At 45.2% G+C, this 24,727-nt stretch overlaps 1 protein-coding gene across 4 annotated transcripts in view; it reads left to right on the top strand.

Moving 5' to 3' along the window:
* The window catches only part of SMARCA2 (SWI/SNF related BAF chromatin remodeling complex subunit ATPase 2), a 1,892,118-nt gene that overhangs the window by 1,598,082 nt on the left and 269,309 nt on the right, over window positions 1-24,727 (top strand). For all 4 annotated transcript variants that reach the window (XM_086961220.1, XM_086961218.1, XM_086961217.1 and 1 more), the window contains one exon: window positions 12,383-12,600. In XM_086961220.1, the coding sequence (XP_086817346.1) occupies window positions 12,383-12,600 (218 nt within the window). The remainder of the gene's footprint in view (window positions 1-12,382; window positions 12,601-24,727) is intronic.

The following is a 24,727-nucleotide window of genomic DNA, read 5'->3' as shown; positions in this document are numbered from 1 at the left end:
GTGCACTAGCATCCGGGACTTCGTCCCGCCCAATCGATTGATGTATCGCGCCGCGGAGACATTGTCCATCCGAAGGAGGATACAACAATTGCTCTTCAGCGGCGAGATAGATCTGATGGCAAAGGACCCTGCCAGAAGCTCTAGACAATTGATGTGAAGTGATAGTTCGTCTGCAGACCAACGTCCTCCTGTGGCAAACTCGCCGCAGCGAGCGCCCCAGCCCCACTGGCTGGCATCGGATTCCACCACCACATCCGGGGTTGTGCCAAAAATAGCTCGGCCTTTCCAGGTCGACATGTGGTCCAGCCACCATTGAAGCTCCTCCCTGGACTCGGAGGAGAGAGGGATCAAATGATCGTAGTGAAAGTTTCTCTGTAGGTAGAAGATCTTGAGCCTCTGCAGGGCTCTGTAATGCAAAGGTCCGGGAAAAATGGCCTGAATCGACGAGGCCAGAAGGCCCACAATCCGTGCCAAAACCCTTAAAGAAATCTTCTCTTTGGCCCGGGTAGCTGCGATCTCTCTCTTGATCGACCTGATCTTCGGCAGAGGAAGGAGAAGCTGGGCCGAGACCGAGTCTATCAGGAAGCCTAGGAATTCCATCTGCCGATCCGGTATCAGCACCGATTTCTTGGTGTTGATCACAAATCCCAGATTCTGCAATAAGGACGTCGTCCACTCCAAATGCGTGAGAAGGAGGGACCGGTCCTGTGCCAGGATCAGCATATCGTCTAGATAGACAATCAACCGAACTCCCATCTCCCGGAGGCGGGAGACCGCCGACTTGATTAGTTTGGTGAACACCCAAGGGGCCGAGGACAGTCCGAAAGGAAGTACCTCATAACGAAACCAACGCCCTTTCCAGGGGAACTGCAAAAACTTTTGATGTGATGGGCAGACTGGGACCGTCAAGTAAGCATCTTTCAGGTCCAGTCTGACCATCCAATCGTTTTCCAATAGAAGGTCTCGCAAAAGATGGATGCCCTCCATCTTGAAATGCCGATACGTGACAAAGGGGTTGAAATCCCTCAAGTTTAACACGAGGCGCTGACCGGCTCCTTTCTTTTGGACAAGAAAGACGTTGCTGCAGAAGCCTCCCGGAAGGAAGGGTCCTACCGCAATGGCCTGTTTTGCCAAAAGCTCGTCTAGTTCTGAGTCTATAAAACTCTGTTCGAGATGGGAAAAAAGGAGAGGACGGGGGGGGAGGGCTGAATGGGGCAAGACACCATCTCTATCTCGTAACCCTGGACGGTCCGAAGGACCCACACATCTGAAGTGAGAGCTGCCCAATTCTTGACAAAATGGCGCAATCTTCCCCCTAACGGAAGTAAAGGAAGAGAGAGACTTACCTGAAGATTGGTTATCGAAGTTTTTGTAGCCTCGATTGATTCCTTTGTTATAGCGGCCCCTGAAGCCGCGTGATCGGGACGGGTAAAATCCGGCTTGATCCGGTTCTTGTGTGTACCCTCTTCCCCGTCTAGGGGCGTAACCTCTTTGAGGACTGGGATTTGAGTAGCGGCCGGTCGAGCGTCCTCTGCCACGACCGGCCCTACCAGAGACCTGCAGAACACGTTTCAGCGATGCCTGAGACTTGTCCAAAGAAGCAAAAGTGTTCACAAATTTAGCAATATCTTTAACGAAATTGTCCCCAAACAACTGTCCTTCCGCCAAAGGACCCGGCTCCGAGGAAGCCAATTCCACCAGCTGGGGGTCGATCCGGAGAAGAACGGACTTCCGCCGTTCCGAGGCAAGGGCGCAATTCGCGTTGCCCAGCATACAAATGGCCCTCTGAGCCCAACCCGCCAGAACCTCAGGGTGTATGGCGGCACCAGTCTCTTGCGCCTGCAGGGCCAATTCCAGGATCTTGGCCAACGGGCCCGAAAGGTCGAGGACCTTATCTTGGCACGCTCGGAGCACGCGATCAATCCCTTTCTTCGGGTCTTTTTTATACTTTTTAAGAAAAGTGGTCATGGAAGGATCTATGTCTGGTGTGAGAGCCACTTTGTGGGGCAAATCAGGGCGCGGGCATTCAGATTTCAGGCGGGCACGAACCTCCTTGTCGGATCCCTTGCGGAGATGAGTCTCCAGATAGGTCGCCACCGCGGGAGGGGGAACCCAGTCGGATGATCTGGGGTGGACAATGTCCGTCGGATCAAATAAAAAGGGAGTGGGAATGACCGGGGAAGTGTGTTTACGCTTTTTAGTGCGTTTGCGCGGAGCGGCATCCGAGGAATCGGTATCGGTGCCAGTATCCGTCGTGGTGATAACCAGGGGGGAATTGGGGGGAGGGGTAACAGGCTTGTCTTGGGATCGAGACTCCTGGGACTTATAAAGTTTGTCGTAAGACTGGGCATGCGGCCAGGAAAGGTCCAGAGCCGCCTTCTTCGGGGGAGGGGGGTGAAGGGAATCTTTGCCCGGAGCGGGTATCTGCTTACCCGGGACCAGCAGGTCCAACTTCTTGGCCAAAGGGGAGAGGGCCGAGGAAAGGGCTTTATCCAATTTGGCATCGAGTTTTTTGTCTATGATCTCCTCCATGGAGTCCCCTTCATAGAATTCCTGCTGTCCCTGATAACCATACGCATCATCCTCCTCTTCGCAGTACTCAGCGTCTGCCATCGCAATCAGGAATCCGAAAATTCCAACTCCAATCCCCAGCGGGAAGCAAAGACCAGCCCAAGCAAGGGCGTCAAGGATGGGGGGTGCCAGGCGCAGGAGCCGGAAATGCCAGGAAAACAAGAGCAAGGACTAGTCCCACTCTAGGACCAATGGAGGAAAGGGATATGTCGCCTGAACCAATATAAGCTGCCCAAAAGCACGGAAATCGCCCACGGCTCCTGGCCCAAGCTGCGTCGATCCCCACTTCAGCTGGGGGCAGAGCGTCGATCTGGCACCTTCGAGAACTGCGCGTGCCAACACGGCGTGCGCGGGCTCCCCGAGACGTGCGTAAGGCCTCAACGGCTCCTATGTACGCTCGTCCCCGAGGGGGCGGCTAACCCCCTCACTAGTGCGGCTAGCCGAAGCGTGCGCCGCGGGCAGCGACGACTGGAAGTCGGGGGGAAAGATTGGACGGGCCTAGGTGCGCAACACGCGCCACCACGGGGAAGCGGGGAACGGAGCGAAGCTCCCGCCCCAATCTAAGAGCAAAGCGGACAACGTATGACTAAACAGTGCCAAGAGAGCGTGAAGCGATCAATCAAACCATGCAATATACATGAATAACAAGAAACAATAGTCAATGGCATCAACCAATGTAAAAGGCATAAAGCACAAGTAGTAGAGCAAACATGAAAGGAAAGAGCACTTATCTGGGCTGCGGAGCAGCAAAGAAAGAGGAGGCCGGAGTAGTGTCTCCAGGATTTATAGACATGATACCTTTGTGATTGGTTGTTGTAAGAGAGGCGTGGTTCAAAGTCTCATGAGAAATGTTATTTTTTACATGTGTACTTTCATTTTCATTGGCTGCTATTGTTGCAGTAAAGAAATGAGAAAGCATAATCAGAAGCCTCCGGTCCTGCCATAGAATCCATCATCCTCTCCCCCACTGGAGGTCCATAACATCAGACAAGAGGGTCTTGCACATCTTTCAGGAGGCCTATTCCTTCCTTTCCTTTTCTCCTCCCATTCTGCCAAATCAGGAACGGCTGACAGAGGATAATTTAAAATTCCTCCAGGAGGAAGTTACAGTTCTCTTGGCCAAGGAAGCTATAGAAAGGGTCCCAGTTTCAGAAGTAGGCTGTGGCCCTTATTCACGCTACTTTCTGATTCCGAACAAGGGGCTACGGCCCATTTTAGATCTTCGGACCGTCAAGTTTTTCCTCAAGAAGGAGAAATTCAAGATGCCCACTCTGGCTCAGGTCTTGTATGCTCTATACTAAGGAGACTGGATGGTAGTGTTGGAACTGCAGGATGCGTATTTTCACATCCCCATTCTGCTGGGCCTTATGCGTTACCTGGGGTTCACAGTAGGCTGTGAGCACTTTCAGGTTATTGTGCTCCTCTTTGGCCTAACGAGGGCCTCCTTGGGTGTTCACCAAGGTGATGGCGGTAGTTGCAGCTCATCTGCGCAAATTATGGGGTGTCAGTCATCCCCTACCTCAATGACTGGCTGTTGAAGGCGTCCTCACCCCAGGCAGTCGTCTCCCTCCTTAAGACTATGAGTTCCTCCTGAATTTGCTGGGGTTCTCTATAAACGTGCCAAAGTCACACCTGACTCCTTCTCAAATGCTCCCTTTCATCAGAGCTGTTCTGGACACAGTGCAGTTTCGGGTCTACCCTCCCGAACAGTGAGTCCAGGATATTCAGGCTATGACCCCGATATTTCAGCCTCTATTCTGGATTTCGATGAGACTGACTCTGAGGCTGTTGGGCCTCATGGCCTCCTGCCTCCTATTAATAAAGCATGCCAGGTGGCGTATGCGGGCTCTGCAGTGGGACTTAAAGTTTCATTGGGCATAGCATCAGAGAAATCTCATCGATGTGGTTCAGGTCTCGGAAGGGACTGTGAAAGATCTGCAGTGGTGATTGATGTACTGCAATTGTGTCAACGGCAGACCCCTTCCCCAACCATATCTCTCAGTCATGACAGATGCGTCACTTCTGGGATGGGGCGACCATCTGGGTGAGGTGGATATCAGGGGACACTGGTCTCTGGCGGAGTCAGGCTCTTCATAAATTTGTTGGAGCAATGAGCGATTCTGTTGACATTTAAGACAATTCTTCCCTCTGTAAAGGGGATGTTTGTGTGCGTGTTCACGGACAACACTATCGCCATATGGTACTGCAACAAGCAGGGCGGGTGGGGTCCTGGACCCTTTGTCGGGAGGCCCTGCGTCTCTGGACATGGCTGGAACAGCAGGGCCGAACCCTGGTGGTTCAACACCTGGCAGGTTCTCAGAACGCCAGTGCGGACGAACTCAGCTGTCGGTGCCTAGCGGATCATGAATGGCGTCTCCAGTTGGATGTGGCGCATGGTCTCTTTCAGCAGTGGGGAGAACCTTGATCAGATTTGTTTGCCTTTGAAAGAACGTGCAGTGTCAGCAGTACTGCGTGCTGGAGTTTAAAAGGCAGCTATTACTCAGCAATGCTTTTTGTCGCAAGTGGAACTCAGACCTGCTGTACGCCTTTCCGCCCATACCACTCCTGGCTAGGGTTCTGAAGAAGATCAGTAGTGACTGGGCCCTAGTCATTCTTGTGGCTCCGGACTGGGCAAGGAGTGTCTGGTATCCAGAGCTTTTGAAAATGAGCATCAATCCTCCAATCACACTGCCCCTTCGGGAAAATCTTATGTTGCAGCAGCAGGGGAGGGTCCTTCACGCGAACCTGTCAACTCTGCGCCTCCATGAGTTGAGATTAAGCAGCAGTAGTTGATGACGTTTTACCTTCCTCCCGAAGTAAGCAATGTTATTTTGGCGGCCAGTCGACCCTCCACTAGCACGGTATACACCTGCCATTGGCAGATATTAATGTTATACTGTACAGAAAAGTCTATTGACCCTCTCTCTGCTTCTTTTTACTGTTCTTTTGTTCATTCTGATCCTTGCCCAGCAGGGCTCTGCTTGGGACCTCATAAGGGTTACCTTTCTGCTCTGTCTGCTTTTGTACGGCTTCCAGGCCAGCCTTCTCTCTTTAAGTATCCTATTGTACATACATTTCTAAAAGGGCTTGCTCACTAGTCTCCACCCACGCCCTTTGTTATGCCACAGTGGGACCTTAATGTGCTCCTCACCTACCCGATGTGTGCTCCCGTTGAGACTTTAAAGAATTGTCCCCTCTGTCTGTTGACCATTAAAACAGCCTTCTTTGTGATGATTACATCTGCCCAGAGGGTGAGTGAGTTGCAGGCGTCCTCTTGCTCACCTCCCTATCTGATGTCTTTTCCAGACAAAGTGGTGCTTCGCAACCGGGCTTCCTTTTTGCCAAAAGTTGTGACCCCATTCCATCTGGGTCCATCAATCACATTTCCCCACCTTCTTTGCTCCCCTGGGCTCCTCTAAGGAAGAGGAGCGTCTCCACTGACTTGACCCAAAAAAGAGCGTTTTCATTCTACCTTGACCACATAAACGAGTTCCGGGTGGGCGACCAAATCTTTGTTGGGAACGTGGGAGCTGAGAAGGGAAGGGCAGTGCAAAAAAAGACCATCTCTCGCTGGGTCATTCTCTGCTTTAAGATTTGCTATGACCATGCAAAGAAGCAGCCCCCTGAGGTGTTAAGGGCCCATTCCACCTGGGAAAAGGCTGCGACTACAGCCCTGGCTCTGCATGTCCCAGTCCTAGACATCTGTCAGTCAACAACTCGGGCATCCTTGCACATGTTTGCCAAACATTACTGCGTAGACAATCCAGTCCGCAGAGACCGGCATTTTACCAGTTCAGTCCTGCAGGACTTCCTAGTTTGAGGTATTGGTCCGCAACCCACTGCCGTGATGGTATGGCTTGGGTATCTAATTCAAAGGTAAGGAATCTGCAACTAGAAGTCTCTATCAGATGAACAAGTTACTTACCTTCAGTAGTGCATTATCTGGTAGAGACTCTGTCAGGCAGCAGATTGATTACAGCCCCACCCCATCTTCCCCACTGTGCGGACTATGTTGTAGAGCTAGGGCTACTCCCCTGTTCAGGGCCCTAGTTTTGCACACGACTATGTCAGTTACTTCGTGGCTCTGCGCTTCTGGCGTGGAAAAAACGAAAACTACTGACGTCCTTGCACCTGGGTGAGGCCTATATGTACTTGCGATGTCATAACCGCGCTAACAATGCCAACGACGTCATGCGGAGCCAAATGGAGTCACCTGACACCGCGCCCAAGGGGTATTGCTCCGAAAAAGAATTAGGATCCAGCCTGACACATGGGAAATTCAAAGGTAAGGAATCTGCAACTAGATAGTCTGTTCCAGATAATGCGTTACAGAAGGTAAGTAACTTGTTCATTACAATTTTTAAGAATTATACTACACCATGGCTAGTGTTAACTGTGTCTAGATATTTGTTGTTCGCCTGGTGGCTCAGAAGCAAAAATATCGGGGATATAAGTTGGTTTCTGATGCACATAGTATAATGCTGATTGTTCCTTTGTGCATAAGGAAATTGGTACGCATCGATTGAGATTATTGATATATGGTTATTATTTATAGTACATGCACTTTATAGAATTCGAGTGTCACTAAAGTGGGAAATATGGCTGTTACTCACCAAGCGCACATATTTTATTAGAACCAGATCATTACCAATGTGGGATTTTCCATAATTGTTCATTTTTCACCCGCCAGATCAGTTTAAGCGCTCCCAAGATTATCAAATGTTTTTATAAGTATTATAAAGTATATTTTGTGTTTTATTGCTTTTTATAGTTTATTGTTTTAGGGATATTATTGTTTTTAAAAGATTGTACTTTTGATGTAATTTTATGGACTTTTTTCATCAAAACCGAGTATAGAATTAGTGTGTGTGTGTGTATATATATATGTGTGTGTATTTACTTATTTATGATTCGGAATATGAAATGGTCTAATGAAGACACGTTATTTTGTATTGTTTTATCGATTGTTTTCCTCTTGTTAATGTAACAAAATTGTATGAATTTTATAATTGTGTGACGATATATTTGTGTGATTGTTGCGATTTGCAAAAGATTCATGGCCATGTGTTGTACATCACTTGATTAAGCTAAACTTAATACGGGGGCGATACTCGAATTACCGGGAACTCTGTTAAATTGCTCCAAAATGTGTGTCTTAAGCATTACGTGTTCTGTATCTGTCACTTCATGGGATGGAAACAGTTAACATTTACTGTCCATTTGTTGTTCCTCCCATTCCATTCACTTCACAAAACCCACTATCCACTCAGCATAAGGGACGTTTCCCCGCCGAATTAGACTTCACGCGCACCAGCACACGTCACCAATCAGAGATCAGAGATTTGTCTTTGTAATTTTAATTACCGTGGTGAAGGTTTGGAATGGGCATTCTGTGTTTTTCTGCTGCTTGTTTTGGTTCGTGGCGCCATTGCTTGCCGTAATTCTGACGCCCACCCACACAAACATAGTGGATAGATTTATTTTCCGATATTCCTTTATATGTGAAATCCAATTCGACATGTTTGTCCTTATAGGAATATGCCCCCTTGCTTGTGCTTTATTACATAACTCTTGCAGGCAAGCACCCTTATTTTAACTTAGAAGTTCTTCAAGAAAGTATTTTGCCATTTTAATGTATTTTCAGTTAGGGGCTAATAGTGTTAGCTGCCAATGCTACGGTAATATTCTTATTCCATCAAGCATTGCTTTCAGCGAAATGGAGGGCGAGCATTCTCTGTGCACTGGTATGTTGATAACGGGCTCTGCGTGCATTATTGCTGAAAGAAAAGTACTTACATTGCTGCCTTGTACTGGAAGTGGTCATGTGCTCTCCGGTGCTCTCTCCCTTTCACAGGCTCAGAGCAGAGCACTCTGCACGGCTCTCTGCTTTACCGTTAACTGCATTTCTTGAAAGAAATCTGTATGGTTTAGTATTTCCAAAGGAAACATGGAAATGCGCCAACTATACATGCTCAGTCCGCAGAAAGAAAATTAGGCTATATGCCTTCTGTGGAAAAAAAACCAAACATTTTCGCGACAAAAGGTACGAATTGAGCATTAATTGTTGGACAATAGTGTCCCACTTTTAATTCAATTATATTAAGAATGTGTTTCTACCCTGACACCTTTTGTACTCCACATGGCTAAAATAATAGGGAATATAATATGTTAAGTGGCTGGATATTAAAGCAGACTGGAGGAAGAAGGATTCTGGCCGTGTACGGGGAGGAATGAAACAGCACATTTGAGTCTCGCAGTCCTTTCAGTATTACATTTTCAGGAAATAAAATTACTTGTATATGAAAACAGAGCCTTTCCCCAGCTCCCTCGTTCTCCTGATCAGCTGATGAAGAGACTAGCAGCTCGCTGCTTTGCTGGCTTGTTAATGTTGTCTCCACTAACTGTGATTTCCGACAGCCGGCCTTCTGATAGTGGGAAGGTAAATATCCTCTTGTTTTTATTGTCTCCCAGAACCAGTCGCACCACAACAGGGGCATGTGTAGGTGTGTGGCTAATCCGACGCTGTCGTCTCTCTGTATGTCTGTGCACAGCCGAATGCCTAAGGAGAGCAAAAACATTAGCGGCTCACATCCGTGCATGCTGCAATTCCCGATTTGTGGAGCATTTTCCCTTGTTCCCAGTGTTTCTTAGCTGCAGTGGTGTGTACCGGCCGCCCTGCTTTAGCAGTATGAATATTAATGCATTTCATTTTTTCCTCCTCACGCATCAGATCTTCAGTGGCTGTCGCTGTGCGCGCGTGATGGAAATTGTCTTTTGATTATTAAGGCCTACTGTAGTTTGCGGCTGTCCCTCAGGATTCTGCTCTTCATGTTTGTTCTGGGGATCTGAACGCCGACAGGATGCTCCAGAACCAGATTTCCAAATCCCACTGCTGTTTTAAGATGCCAGAGCAAGCATTTTTCCTCCTCCTTTTTTGTGCTCCGGGCTTTTGTTCGCCATCCGTTTTTCAGTAGTCATTTCTATAAATGTGATGTAATCATTCACAATATTGATTGCCATGCTCACAGGAGCGTAAATATTAGCCATGTTTGGTGCTGTGGAAAAGTGAAGGTAATTGCTTTTTGATTAGTGCTCTTTCTTATGCCGGGAAGGATTAGTTTAGCATTTGCATATTGACAGCAATATTGAGATGTGGGAGGAGGGGAAATTCATATCTATTGTACTGAGATGCATTCATTCAGAAGCCTATTCCAAGGCTTTCTATTCTGCCTGTGGCTGGAGCACTGCAGACCCTTTGTTTCACGTTGATGCCAGCTCTCTCTTAATATTTGCCTGACTTTAATTGAGGGAAGATGTGATGTAGATCTGTTCATTTGCTGTGTGCCGATTGCTTTGTGCTTTGACATTCACACGCCGGTTTGTGTTTTCTAAATCCTCTGTTTCTTCTTAAAAGCTGCTTGGTACAAACCTGATAACAAGTGGTCCTAGCGCGCGTCTGCGTTTAAATTGCTTAGTGTAGCGTTTATGAGAAATGCTGTTGTAGCTGGTATGCTTGCCCTTATTGTCATTCCTAACATGTCATGCATCCTTTCAGTTGAGATGTTATTATTTGTTTATTTGTGAGGCATTCTTTCCCCCTGCTTTTCGATGTTGTGGAGGAGCACAGGTGGCGAGAGAAGCTTTATTTTGATGGCAGTAATGAGCATGTGACAGGTGGGAAAGCAGAGGTGTTACTACCGTGTGTACTTTTTTTGTACATGATAAAGAATGTGTATCTTTGTTTTGTTTAATTTCCGTACACTGCACCATGGTTGGTTGTTTTAACTACTATTTGGAAACTTGCAAGCTGTAATAGAATGCATTTCTTTTATGTAAATGGATTTCTAATGGTGGCATCAACTATTCTTAATTGTGAATTTGTACTTTTCTTTGTTATTCTGTATTTTCTACATTCAGTGACAGAAGGGGAAAGGGTGTTAGTTATCCCATGCATTGTGACGACTCTTCTCAGACTTATGATCTAAAAAATGCAGCTTAAAAACAACGAAGTCTAGAATCCAACTTTTAAACAAGTCCTTGAATAATAATAATTTTGTCCTTCCGAATTAAGTAAATTATACATATTGGGTGATTTCGCTATATTTCCTCATCAATTTTCCTTTGCCACGCTTTACATTCACTATATGGAATAAACTACATTGAAATGTTTACCTTTTCCCTTTAACTTGTGTCTAATATGTTATTTTGTTGGGCAGTTCAGAGCACTTTTAGAAAAGCAAGCAAATCACATAGTAATGAGACTAAAGTGTGTGAAAATGTAGTAGGAATTAATATAAGTAGGACTTAAGTTATTGGTATTTGTTTAGCACACAGTCTGCCACTGGTTGGGCATCAGAGACTTTGGTAGCCCAGAGGTGGCTTTCCAAATGATTCAGAAGATCCCATTGCAGACTAGAATCTCATTGGACTTGTCAACATTTGCTGTCAGTATGGTGGAGTATATTCCAATTCCTTGTGAGTATTGGAGTTTGAGTGAGACTGAAGCGTTGTAACGGATCCTTACTTATCGTCTATGACAGTAATCCCTCCCCGCAGAGAATCTACGGGGCTTTTCATTTCTTTACTAAATCTATTTTTGATTGCAATATTACTTTGGTACCCCCATTATCCCATGTTCCCCACACCCCTGCCTCTCCACGCCCCTTTGTACAGTTTCTGTATACTTCTGCACATTAACTTTGTTTGACACTGATAATTCTTGTAAAGCGCTCTGATACCCTTGCGGGTCAAGTTTGCGCTCTATAAAACTCCAAAATAAAATAAATAAGTACGCATGACCATTACTCGACACAGAAATATGTGTATGTGTGTAAGACAGTTGATCATATCTCATGGTGTTTGGTGCAGTAATAGTCATTTTATGGCATAGTCTAGTGTGTTGACTGTATGTTCTGTTTTTTGTGTTCTGCTGCACGACAGTGAAGAGTGTGTCACAGTGTAGAGTGTTGTGATCCCCAGGATTCCCAACTATATGAGATATCTGTGATATGCGGGCCCCATTTTATCCAAAAAGTTCTGCTGTATATTGTGTCTGCCTAGTGAATGGAGATGTGCGCTGCAGTGAGCGCAGCGATTTTCTACTGTATAGAACTTCTGCACTGTTCTTGAAGTGTGTGCAGTGTTTTGTCTAACTTGTCCTGTTGAGAGTTGGTGTGTATTGTCCCTGCCTACAAGGGGGTTTTAAAAGCAAGAGTAATGCTCCAATGCAGTGTCTGAGTGGATAAGAGTGTAGAAGGTGTCCTTGAAGGAGGAAGCAGAGAACCATTTGTGTCTTTGGTCACGGCAGCTTGAGCCTAGCTACAAAGGAGATTACGCTCCTGCCTTACTTCACTGACCCCAATGGTGCAAGTTAACACTTTGGGAAGTTTATATTTCATTGATTTTTATTATTTTTCTCATTTCTACATCGATAAGTGTGCTGTTCATGCATGAGTTTTGCCGACCACTACAGTTTGTCTCTATGGAATGTTATACTGACTGTTGTCCTCGTTCAAACTACTCCCGGTTTTTCACAAGGAAACTGGGACGGGGTAGACTACCTTATTTACCTTAAATCGCATTTTTGGTGAAGTGCAGAAAATAGCTTTTGGCATACAGGGCTCCTGTCATTCATCCAGTTGGCCACTTTTCAACCGATGATAAATGTTTAAACTTTAACATTTCTCTCTCTACTTTTAATTAAGTGATTCTATGCATAGCTTGTGAAATAAATCGCCATATTTGACCTTTTCCTTCAGTGGGAGGTTAAACATTTTGATCCATGTATTTACCCTTTGATTTCTCTGGGCAGGCTATCGAAGACGGCAACTTGGACGATATGGAAGAGGAAGTGCGGGTTAAGAAACGGAAGCGGCGAAGACACATAGACAAGGATTCTGTGAAGGAGGACTTGGAAAAGGCTAAGAAGAAAAGGGGCAGGCCTCCAGCTGAAAAACTGTCCCCAAACCCACCCAAACTGACTAAACAAATGAACGCCATCATTGATACTGTTATCAACTATAAGGACAGGTGAGCTTTGTATTTGGTACTGTGTCTCTAAAGCAGTTTGAAGCTGCCATTAACAGTTTTACTTTTTTCAAAGCACTCAAACGTCGTGTAAAAACTCCTCCTTTGTGTCAACCTGTTTATTGAGAGATTGGTATAGGGGTGCAATGATGTTCAGTAACAGGTTATGCTGTATACATTACAAATAAAATATTGTGCTCTCTATCAACATCTCAAAGAGTAATATTTTTAGAAAGTATAACTTAATCTTATTAAATCCATACATTGTCCGCACTTCACACTGTGAAGCCACAAGGGAAAATCAAATCTGAGTATGTAAGTCCGTTTGTGTGGAGCAAAATAGTGTATCCGGTGCAAAAGCCAAAGTCAGCAGAACGTTGTTTGTCCTAGAGTACACAACATCAGAGAGCATTTTGTTAAGTGGCTGCCACTCCCTCAGTGTTGTTTTGCTTTTTAACCTCTACAGAAAAGCCTTGAATGCATCCAACTAAGTGAGGATATATATTTTCCCTCATGGCTCCGCTAAGTTTTGGAAGATTTACAGGCTGAGGTGTGTGTGACTAACCCCAGCAATGTCTTTCTTTTATCTTGTATAGTTTTCTCGGTTGCAGGGTTTCTGGTATGAATCCGGAATAGTCAGTATTTGAGATTCCTCTTATGTGCTCTCCTGTTTCCAAGCAGCACAGCGTAATGTGATTTTTGTATATACTTTCTTCAAGCCGGGATTGTTGTCCTTCAATCTGTAAAACCTTAGTAAAAAAAAACTCTACCTCCATCATGCCTACCGTACATCAATATCTCCCAACAAACATTTCAACATGTTCTAAATATCTAAATGGAGCCTGATTCACTTCCTACCAATTGGAGGACTCAGCTAATTTACTATTAGTGCAGTCTGTGCATGCAGATTTGTAAGAGAGTTCTGAGTTGTGGGTGACTGGGTGCATTCCAGATTTTAGGGCCACATTTGTGTTGTATATATTTTAGTGGTAGATTTTTTTGACACTATCGTTTTGTAATTTGTTTGAGTAGATTGGCACATGTTATGATAATGGTTCTCCAGACTTTAAGCTTTACCTTTCACTTGAATCGGTGCTGTTGCTCAATATTTCTGTGACACTGAGATAGGCTTTTGTGATTAAAGTGCATGCCTCACTGGGTTCTACAGAGTAGAAATGTTCAGTCCACTTGGTTCAGATTCTGTTCTGCTCCATGACTTCTCTTGTTGAGGGACTCCATCCAACCTGTACTCCATAGCCTCACTGATTACTAATGGGAGTTCTTTTGGAGAAGCCATTAAAGTGTTCACTCTTGTAAAATCATAGTTCTGAAAGATTGTAAAGAGTGAGGGAACACCTTTTCTTTCTGTCCTATTTAACTCTGAGATTAATATTCCTGCCTTAAAAAAGCCAGCATTATCCAGTTCAGTTGTATCAACACTGTGAGCGTTGAACAGTGGACACCTCAAGTGCTGTCCTTTATCTATCCTACGTAAGCATTTTCTGTGTTATAGGGGTATGTCACAGCATTAGTCTGCAATCTACAAATGTACCCAATGTTGTCATATCCTTGTTCAGGATGCCCTTTTGCTGTATTGTCTGACATTTAGCTACTGATATAAGGAAGGCAAGTTTTGTATAATCAAGGTCCTTATAGTCGCAGCTGATGAACCAGATGAGCTACTGCTCCATATATTTAGCTGGAACGACAGTTTCCACTAGTAGGTGGCACTAGCACAGCCCATGGATCAAGCTCCTCCCCATCTTTCTCCTTTGCCCACTTGTGTTCTCTATCAGGTTTACTGTTTGTAGTACCCAATCACAGCACATACCACTGAGCTAAAACTTCACATCAGGTGCAAGCATGGATTCCTTCTTGAAATTTATTTTTATTGAGGAGAGCAGCAATCCGAACATCTGGCACATTTTTACCAGGGCTCCACTGGGTGTCCACCCTGCATCATTAAGACCCAGCTATGACTGTGACCTGTTTTCTTCCAGAGCTCTTCCCCAGCTATGTGGTTGGCTGGAGAACAACATTAATAAATGAACTTACTTTGGGGACAACTTTTGAAGACAATTGAGCTCAGTTTTCCTTTTAGTGTTGGGCTAGCTGCAACCTTCCATTCTGTGTTCAAAAGTATAGACGTGAAGCTCATGGAAAACTCTGACATCTAAGATAATAGGGATGCGTGCCCTGTGCAGATTTTCGCTCTCTCTCGTAATGCCAGACTTGATTATTTTTGTGGGATATACTGTGAGAACTAGTGACAATTGTGTAATTTGAATTGTCAGCCAGGTATCATCTTTTAGCACAGCAGAATCTATATGCATCTATAAAACAGTTGGTGCTTTTAGAATTGTAATGGTGATGGAATCTTATGGATCACCTTTTTATCTTTCATAAATGTCTTTCAGAAATTACATGTAGTGAAATAAAGAGCTCTACATCAGAAACAGTAAACTGTATATTGTTTCCTATCTGCTTACCCACCATAGCATGATATTACTGAGGTGGTGTGTACCGCTCCAAATAGAGTTAGTTGAATAATGTTGTGTAGTGTCCACTAAACAGTAGGAACTGTGCGTATGTGGACGACATAAACTTTGGGATGGTGCCAGACTGATTCTGTGCACCACAGCAAAGTATGTTGTCCCTTGCACCAGCTAGCTCACAGTGCCACCATAAGCACCCCTAACTTAGACAGGGAGCGAATACTTGTGGCAACCACTGAACATGACAACCCTGTTCCCTCAGGAACTGTGGTGACAGACCTAGAACCTTTCGCTCATACACTCGTGCTTTCGTTTGCTCAGAGCAATATGCAAAGAATACACAAAGGGTCGTTTTCATTGTTTATTGAACCAAAGTGATTCTTGTATAGAAAATATGTGCTGCAATGATCAATAGACAGAAGCAGATGAAAGTTGTAATTAGCGCCAGGACAGTGAGCAGAACAAAAAGTTCCACCATTGTGCTGAAACAACCTATATATGCAAGCATATAAAATAATATAACAATTCTACTTACTCCTACTATGCAGAACCCTAACCTACATGTCTAAGGTGTATGTGTATCTCCTGCCAGGAAATCCCCTACTGGATAATCCAACCCCAATATCTGGTGGGTAAGAATGTAGGACCCAGTCTTGGTCAAGAACTGGACATCACTCACAGAGATGTCAGTCAGCTGCCGGGCGAAAGCTTCAGCATGTAGGGACCTCTCAAAGTCAGCAGAAGTGCCTCCTCTCCCGGAAAGATGTTTATATATAGAAAAATTGTAACCTAAAGGTGGCTTGGGCCGTAACGCTAACTAGAATGGACCGCTTCAATATTGTATGCACACAAGGTATCTAGATATCATTGTTTAACAAAAAAAGTTTATAAATGAACAAGCCAATGTCCTTAATCCAAAAGCCTGTGCGATTTATTTCACTTCTCTTTGTATTATTCAGAAAAACGAGATTATGGCATTTTGGTCATGTCATCACAAAGGCCTACACATAATTTTGCAACATATTTACAGACAAAATGAAAAATTCATAACAAACAGAGAAATAAACAAAAATGACATATCAAAACGTAATGACTTCTTCATTGATGAGACGTATAAGACCAGTCCCTTATTACATTCAGAAACACTAGGCGGACAATTAAGCTTTTTCGAGAAGTGTCTATTACATCCTGCCAGTGTATGTGGCTCTGGGAATCCGAGTTTTTTAAGGTGTTGTAGATTGGAGAGTGGTATTAGTACAAAAATCTCTCCCAGCACACCCTACTGGTGCCATATCCCAAGAGCTGGGGTCAACGTGTTTCAAACCTCAACTTGTTTACAGGTTCTCATCAGGACCTGGACTTGGTCGTGTCAGCATTCGAGAAGTTGATTGCAGGGGCTAATGGAGGCAGTGGCTGACTTGGTGGTCCGGTTCTTTTGGACTGGGAGACTCTGCTGGCACACGACCACACTCTTTTAAAAGTGCAAACCAACTGGCAGAAAAACTCCTTTATCATAAACAACGATTGATATGAAGATTGAGGGCACACACATGTGAGCTTAATGACAACATAGTCGGGAACCAGCTGTAGTCCCTGTTAAGGCTGTGGAACTCACACCTCTCTTACTGTCCAATATCTTAGGCATGCCTTGCTAATGACACCAGTGTTCATGGTAGGAATAGAACATTAAGAACCCATAGTAGGAGGAGTTTTAAATAAGATACAGGCTCCACACGATATTGATAAGTACATCTTCCCCTATGGAGTTTACATGAGTAACATCCGTAGTATGAGAGTAGATTAAACAAAAAATTAGGACACCATGTTTGTGTGTACCATCACTTCCTGTGATTTAGAGACAGACAGCCTTCATTATAATTGGACACAGACACAAACAAACCACCGTACCTACCTTCCAACAGTATCATGTGACTATGCGATAGGCAAGAGATATAAGAATCACTTGTAGATTCCTTCATCTGTGCCTGCTAAAAAGCACAACTGGGTTATAATTCCCTTTAATGCCCTAGTTACGTTTTTTTTACCTAGGGCAGGAAGCATGTGAGAGATATTAGTAACTATTAAGACACAGAATGATCTACGTAGGGTAATTGCATCTCCCAACAAGTGAGGGAATAATACTACTGACTCTACACAGCTTCCCATTAAACAGCGGGATGGTATTTTACAGTGTCTAAGTTAAGTGTTGTTTTCCTTATAAGTAAGGTAGAAAGAGCGCAAGAGACTTTTAAGAAACAGTAAGACTGATATGGTCCTTGTGATGGAATTACATATGTAAATTCACAAAGGAATATTAATACCCGCACTATATTGCACAATGGAACTACACTTCGTATTAGCCAGTGGGACAATATTTCCCATGCTCTTGCAGCGTAGAGTGACTTGTCTAGACACACAGCAATGGGGTCTGCGAAGGAGGCGCGGGTTGAGACACAGCTATAAAACATCCATTCTTGCTGCACTGCAGGTCCAACGTCACAGATGCAAGTAATGTAGGCTAAGAGACGTAACGGTGTACCCTTGGAGTAGTGAGTTGCAAAAAAATATTTTTTTCCCATTATATCATCGGGCATTCTGGATGTTCGTGCTCACAAGAATAGTATAGCCAAGTTGGCTAAAAGGTCGGCTAATAGTTTTTGACCCTCAAAATATATATTGTGTGTTGTCTTTTGTTCCGTGACAGCCCCAAGAATTTGTGATTACGATCCTCCCTGTACATAACCAATAGAGGGTAATATCAAATACATTGATATTTAGTGGGATTTACCTTCCAGACGATCAGTTTAATGAGAAGTGTTATATTAAATATAAGTGCAATTCAGCATTGCCCAATTTCAAATAGATAGAATAACAACTTTCTAGCAGAATAACCGGGTGGCTGTAAATGTATGACATGAGGGATAACAGTTTACATTATTGCCAAGAGTATGACTGCATGGAAGCATCCACGCCATCTGAGCAGATGGGCCTGCTTAGGAACCTAAATTAGGTGAGCTAGATTTAAATCCATACACATCTGAAGCCATATATCTCAGCTGCATAGGTGGTCTCTATGCAGCTGTGTATATATGAGTATCTGATTGAGACCTCTAGTCGCAGATGCCTTACCGTATAATTATCCCCAGGCATTAGACTAGATCCAGAATGTTTTCTGTGAGCAGTGCCACTGTTCACCAGTTGGTAGCGTAGCTCGGTTTGCATAGCATCGTCCATGTTGTAAGTGACTTTTGCTGTTCCTAAAAGGACACACCCAGGTGCGCTGACGTCAGTTCTTTTCCTTAGTCAGCGCAGATCTGGGAAGTGTTACCCCTTGGTCACTTTTTCACTACGCTTTTTTTGATGTTTTATCAAAGTCTTTTTGAGGTCTTAGCTTCTGGTGTGGCAGAAATGTAATCTAAGAAGGCTGGTTTCAAGTTCTGCAGTGCCTGTCACAAACAGATGTCAGTGACGGACTTGCACCTTCTTTGCCTCTGGTGCCTCGAACAAGACCATGACCCGGAGGCCTGTAATGACTGCCACGCCATGCATCTGAAGGTTTTGGGGGAGCAATCCCTCAAGCTTCCTGGCAGCTTGAAGTGCAATGCCACGATTATTGAGGTCCCGGGAACAGGTGTGGAGTTCCAAGTCATCAACCATTCGGATAAGTCTTCGTCACACAAAAAGAAGTCGTTGTTTAAGCTTGCTTCGGCTTCACCTCGCCCGTCAGTAGATGAGGCAAGGGAGCCTCATCACTCGATGCCCGACTCTGCGGTTGAGCTAACGTCTCCCGGGAGCTGGAGCTACCCGGATCAACTTAAAGAGTGTTATGAGGCCCTGAGCTTCATATTTGAGTGGCCCGTTCCCTATGCTGTGGCTTTGGGCCCTGCAGGTTCGGAAAATGGCCTCTTATGGATCCACGCTGGTGACTCTGCTCTCAGCGCCAGTCAGGCCCTAGGGATCTACAAATGTATGCAGACCGGTGCCAGTCGTAACATCTCAACTTTCTCCGGCTCCAGCCCTGAGGCTGGCGCCATCCTGTTTTCATCCCTGACCCAAGGCAGAGGGTCATTGCCCAATGCCAGCGCTGACGGGAGCCATGCTATTCAGGCCGGAGCCTGAGCCCTATTCTTACGGGTTAGGACTTGGTGAGGAATGGAATAGGTCATTGGACCCTGACGAATACCAGCCTTATGACTAAACAACCATGGACTAGTTTGAGGATCTGAGTAAAGCCAGTGGACTAGACACATCTACAGGTACTGGCATGCTTTCTCCACTTACCGTGGCTGTGGAGGAGGGAGCATCCTTCTGTATGGTGGTGAGAAAGGTGGCTGAGATCCGTGACCTCAGTCTACCCTCCGTGTCAGTCAAGACTAACGTATTGACAGAGGTGCTGCAACTGGAAGTGTCCTTCTCAGAACCACTACTCCCATTCAGTGAGGCCCTCAAGGATATCCTACTTCGGACGTCGTCCAAGCCCAGCACAGGGGCTCCTGGTGACCCAGAGAGCTTGGTAGTCCAAGCCTCTACAACCCATTGAAATCCTGGCGCATTCCTTACCGCACCCCTGGATAGGCTTTAGGGAAGAAGCTGTGGGGACAAATATTTTTTCTTCCCCCAGCCTTGCAAGGCAGTCTGTGAACACTATGCCTTTTGGGCCACTGGTCTCATGCCCTGTGGGAGACGATTGAGCAGGTTCTGCCATTGGTCCCGGAGGAGGCCTGAGCCGTACTTTCTCAAGCTGTTGCAGATGGGAGAGATGCACAAAGTTCACAATATGATGTGGACTGAAAACCACGACTCACTAGACAGAGCAGTTTCCTCGATGGTGGCCTTACCATACCACGGCTGGTTGATAACAACTGGCTTAAATGATGATATCCAATCCTCTCTTATGGACATGTCCTTTGATTACTCCCGTCCTTTTGAAGACAAGGTAGATTTGGCGCTTGAGCACTTCTAGGACAGTAGGGCTACAGCCAGGTCCTTGGGCCTTTCCATGGCCCCCCATCACCCGCAATCCACCTTTTGCGGCTACGGAAGGGGCTTCCAACTGTGCCTTTACCCTCCCAGCTGCAGCGCATGCCTCTCAACTTCTGCGTGGCAGAGGGCGCAGTACCTACAGACCCCATGGGCCCGGCAGCCACAGCCTCCAAACCCTCCCAATCTTCCCTCATAAGATCATGAGCACCTAGTTGGTATTTGCCATCACCTGCCCTACTGACAGTCCATAACTTGGGACAGGTGGGTTATGCACACTGTCCAAAGGAGTCGTTCGTGAATAGCCATGCCACCATCTTACGACGAGCTGACAGAGGACCGTTTGTCTTGTCTCTGCCAGGAAGTCCAGGCTCTCTTGGCTGAGGGAGCCATACAAAGGATACCGACACAAGAAGTGGATCTTGGCTGCTATTCCCACTATTTCTGGGTGCCTAAGGATGGAGGCCTTCGTCCTATCCTAGATCTATGCCCTCTCAATTATGTCCTCAAGAAGAAGTAGTTCAAGATGTTCACTCTGGCTCAGGTCCTATCTGGCCTGGACCCAGGAAACTGGATGGTAGCATTGGATTTGCAGGGCTCATACTTCCACGTTCCCGACCTCCAGACTACGACAAAGCTTGTGCATTTGCTTGGGTTCACTATCAACGTTCCGAAGTAACAACTGACTCCCTCTCAGAGGCTCCCTTTCACTGTAGCTGCTATAGACACATTGTAGTTTCAGGCTTATTTTCCAGAACCGTGACTCCTGGATATTCAGGCTATGTGTGACTCTGAGGCTGCTAGGACTCATGGCTTCTTGCGTCTTGATGGTGACACAATCCCACTGGTGTATGCAGACTCTGCAGTGGTATCTATAGTTCCAGTGGGCGTAGCAAATGCAGAATCTCTCCGACAGGGTCCATATCTTGAAGGGAACTGCAAAAGATCTACAGTGGTGGCTAATGAACTGAAGACACCGCTCCCTTCACCAATCAGGTCTGACAGTAGTGACAGATGGGTCACTCTTGGGATGGGGCGGCCATCTGGAAGAGGTGAAGATCAGAGGCCTCTGGTCTCTGGCGGAATCTGAACTTCACATCAACCTGTTGAAGCTCTGTGCGAACTGATTGGCATTGAAAGACTTTCTACCCTCCATCAAGGGAAGGCTAGTGCAGGTGTTTACGGACACCACCACCGCCATGTGGTACTGCAACAAATAGGGTGGGGTGTGGTTGTGGACCCTTTGCCAAGAGGCCCTGCAACTCTTGGCATGGCTGGAACATCTGGGCATATCCCTGGTTGTTCAACACCTGGCGGGCTCTTTAAACACCAGAGCAAACACCCTAAGATGCCTAGCGCATCACAAAAGGTGTCCATCCGGTGGTGGTGCAAGGTCTAATTCAGCAGTGGGGAGAACCTTGGTTAGATCTGTTCGCCACTGACGAGAACGCACATTAGAATTTCCAAGGCAGCTCTCACTCTAGATGATTTACATCTTGTTTGGAGCTCCGACCTCCTGTACACCTTTCCGCCTATACCACTCCTGTCCAGAGTTCTCTAGAAGATCGGGAACAACTGGGTCTAAGTCATCCTTGTGGCTCTGGACTTGGCTTGGAGAGGCTGGTATCCCAAGCTGTTGAGCATGGCCATCGGTCCTCTGATCAGGCTGCTTCTTCGGGAAGATCTTCTGTCGCAGCAGCAAGGGAGGGTCCTCCTCCCAAACTTGTCAACTCCTCCCCTTCTGTGTGGAAATTGAGCTGCAGCAGTTGACAGCTTTCGACCTTCCTCTGGAAGTCAGCGACGTTATCTTGGCAGCCAGGCATCCCTCAACAAAAAGGTTTATGACTGCCGTTGACAAATACAATTGTTTTGTAGCATGGTGTTCACAAAAACACAGTGAACCCCTTTCTGACCCCTTTAGCAGGTTCTTCTTCTTTCTCTGCCCAGCAGAGCCTTGCTCTGGGCAGTCTCAAGGGCTAACTTTCTGCTATCTCTGCTTTTTTGCAGTTGCCTGACCCGCCATCTGTTTTCAAATACTCTTTTGAAAATATATTCTTAAAAGGATCATATGTTTCCTGCTTCCCTCTTTATCATGCCTCAGTGGGATCTAAGGGTCACATGTACGTAGTCATTTTTTGGTAGCAATCTGGTCGTTTGCTACAAAAAAAAAAAAGCATTTTTCAATGTACAAAATCCTATTTTGCGATTTGCGAATCGGTATTAGGAAGGGACGTGTTAAGGGTTTCCTTTCCTAATGCCGACTCTCAGTGGAATATACAAATGTTTTGCAACTGAAATAGTCACGAAACATTCGCTTTTTAATACCAATTTGAATGGTGCTATTGCATTCACAAACGGGGAGGGGTCCTCAAGGGATTCCTTCCCCTGGTGAATGCATGCAAAACCATTTTTTAAGAGCAGGCAGTGGTCCCATGGACCACTGCCTACTCTTGAAAAATGTAACTGTAAGGTTTAATTTTTCTTCTTGAAACGCATCCCGTTTTCCTTTAAGGAAAGCAGGCTGCATAAGGAAAGCAGGCTGCATTAAAAAAAAGCAAATGCAGACTTGGTGATCTGCTGGCCCCAGAAGGCCATCATCCCTGTGTTTCTAGTGATTCCCAATAGGTTGCAGATTTTAACCAACTTCATGAATATTGAGGTAGGTCATTTGCGACACACTGAGAACCAAAAACAGTGTTAAACGCACTGTTTTACAAAGCTGTTTGAGACTTCCTGATAGCGAATTGCAAACATTTGCTATTAGGTAATCGCACATCCAAAGCTACGTACATGTGGCCCGAAGTCTTAACATTTCCAATGTGAGCTTCCTTTGAGCCACTTCATAATTTCCCTCTCAGGCTCCTTACCATTAAGACAGCCTGCCCGGAAGCTCAGTGAGTTTCAGGCCTCATCATCTAAGCCTCCATACCACACTATTTATCCTGACAAACTGGTACTTCGCACACAAGCCTCCTTTAATTCCAAAAGTGGTCACTCCACTTCACGCAGGCTAATCCATCACCTTGCCTACTTTTTACACTCCTCCACATCCTTCCAAAGAAGAGGAGCAACTCCACCGTCTGGACCCAACAGGAGCATTGTTGTTCTTCTTTGATTGCACACAACAGTTCCAGGTGGACAACAAACTCTTTGTGGGGTAAGTTGGAGCAAAGAAGGGACAAGGCTGATGGAACATACTCTGCCCAATCAAAAACCCTCATGCACGTGTTGGTGAGTGGCGATGTTAAGTGGTATATCTTGGTTCTCCGCTGTCCCTCACACGTGTCTGCATAATCATGGGGTTTAGTGGTTTATGCAACCTCCAACCGGGAGGCAATACCCTCAGTTAAAAATAGTAGTGATCAGTGATAGTGACTGTGACATGATAAGGTGAAAATTAGTAAAATGTCCCTCTCTTCCAGACAAATATTTTAATAGTTCTGGTTTCTGGAGGCAAAATTTAAAATTGATGTAGGTTAAAAAGAGTGGTTATGACTCTTTCACACTAGGATTGTGGTATAGGTCGACATGTTTCAGCCCTTGGATCGCCAGAAGGTCGGTGGGGCTTTCATCAGGACCACGGTGCAAAGTGTATAGAGACCTCTCACGTCTCTATATGTGAAATTTCCAAAGGAATTTGGTTTTAAAGGAACATGTCGTTATGTTGTTCCTAAAAAGGTCAAATAGTACCTGTAAAGAAAAAAGACACACTAGACAATGGGAAAGGGTATGGGAAACACTTATGACTAGTCAACTGGTTTTAAATACCAGGAAAACATATAACGCACACTGGCGTCGCAACTACAAAATGGCAATTCTTCGAACTAACTACCCTAAATCTAGATTAGGGTCAACACTCTCCTAGTTAGCGCTAGAACGTATGGAAATTTTATGGTAAGTAAGTTAAAAGGTCAACTATTTGTCTTATGGTTTAGCCAGATGTTATAGATGGTATTTATGGCTTTCAAATTTGACCCCGGGCAGTATAGGCTTTTGTCAAAAAATACATTGAGGTTTGTTTATCTCTCATGCTCGTTGAACAATTTCAAAATAAAATAAAATAAAAGCGGCCGGGATTCAGTTAAATGCTAGACTTATTGCTTTTAACTCCCGACTCGCTTTATGTTAAATGTTAACTTTGCTCGTGAAGTGGGGTGTTTCTAGCTCAAGATGGTGCTCATTTCACAAGTCAGTATCATTCAGTAACGTACCTTCGTTAATAGTTATATTAAACCTCATCAGGATCCAGGTGGGTCAGGGAGGCACACTATAACAATGAATAGTAGTTCAGTAAACGTTTAAAGTCGTGAGGATACGTTACGGTTTGCTCGATTCTGCTTCTCCCGCTACCTCGGTCACTCCGTCATACTGCTTGTTCTGACTCTGCCAACGTTGGTCCCGGAAACAGGTTGCGGTTCCGGGGTCGCGTATTTGTTGTTGTGAATGAAGAAAAAGACAAAAGACAGACTAATGGATACAAACAGCGGTCTGTCTTCTAGTTGGTTCCGTTAATCCAAAACAATCAAGGGAGTTTTTAAACGATCAAAGGTTTTACGCTCGATTTCCTAAAAACGAAACTGGGTTGCAAAGAAAAATATATTACACAGATATCAATAATGGTTAGGACCTACTGGGTCACAATTAATATTATCGTT

This window comes from Lissotriton vulgaris, chromosome 3_1, assembly GCF_964263255.1.
Source record: "Lissotriton vulgaris chromosome 3_1, aLisVul1.2, whole genome shotgun sequence".
NCBI lineage: Eukaryota > Metazoa > Chordata > Amphibia > Caudata > Salamandridae > Lissotriton > Lissotriton vulgaris.
The sequence above is the reverse complement of the archived record's forward strand: the minus strand, read 5'-3'. Positions and strand labels throughout refer to the sequence as shown.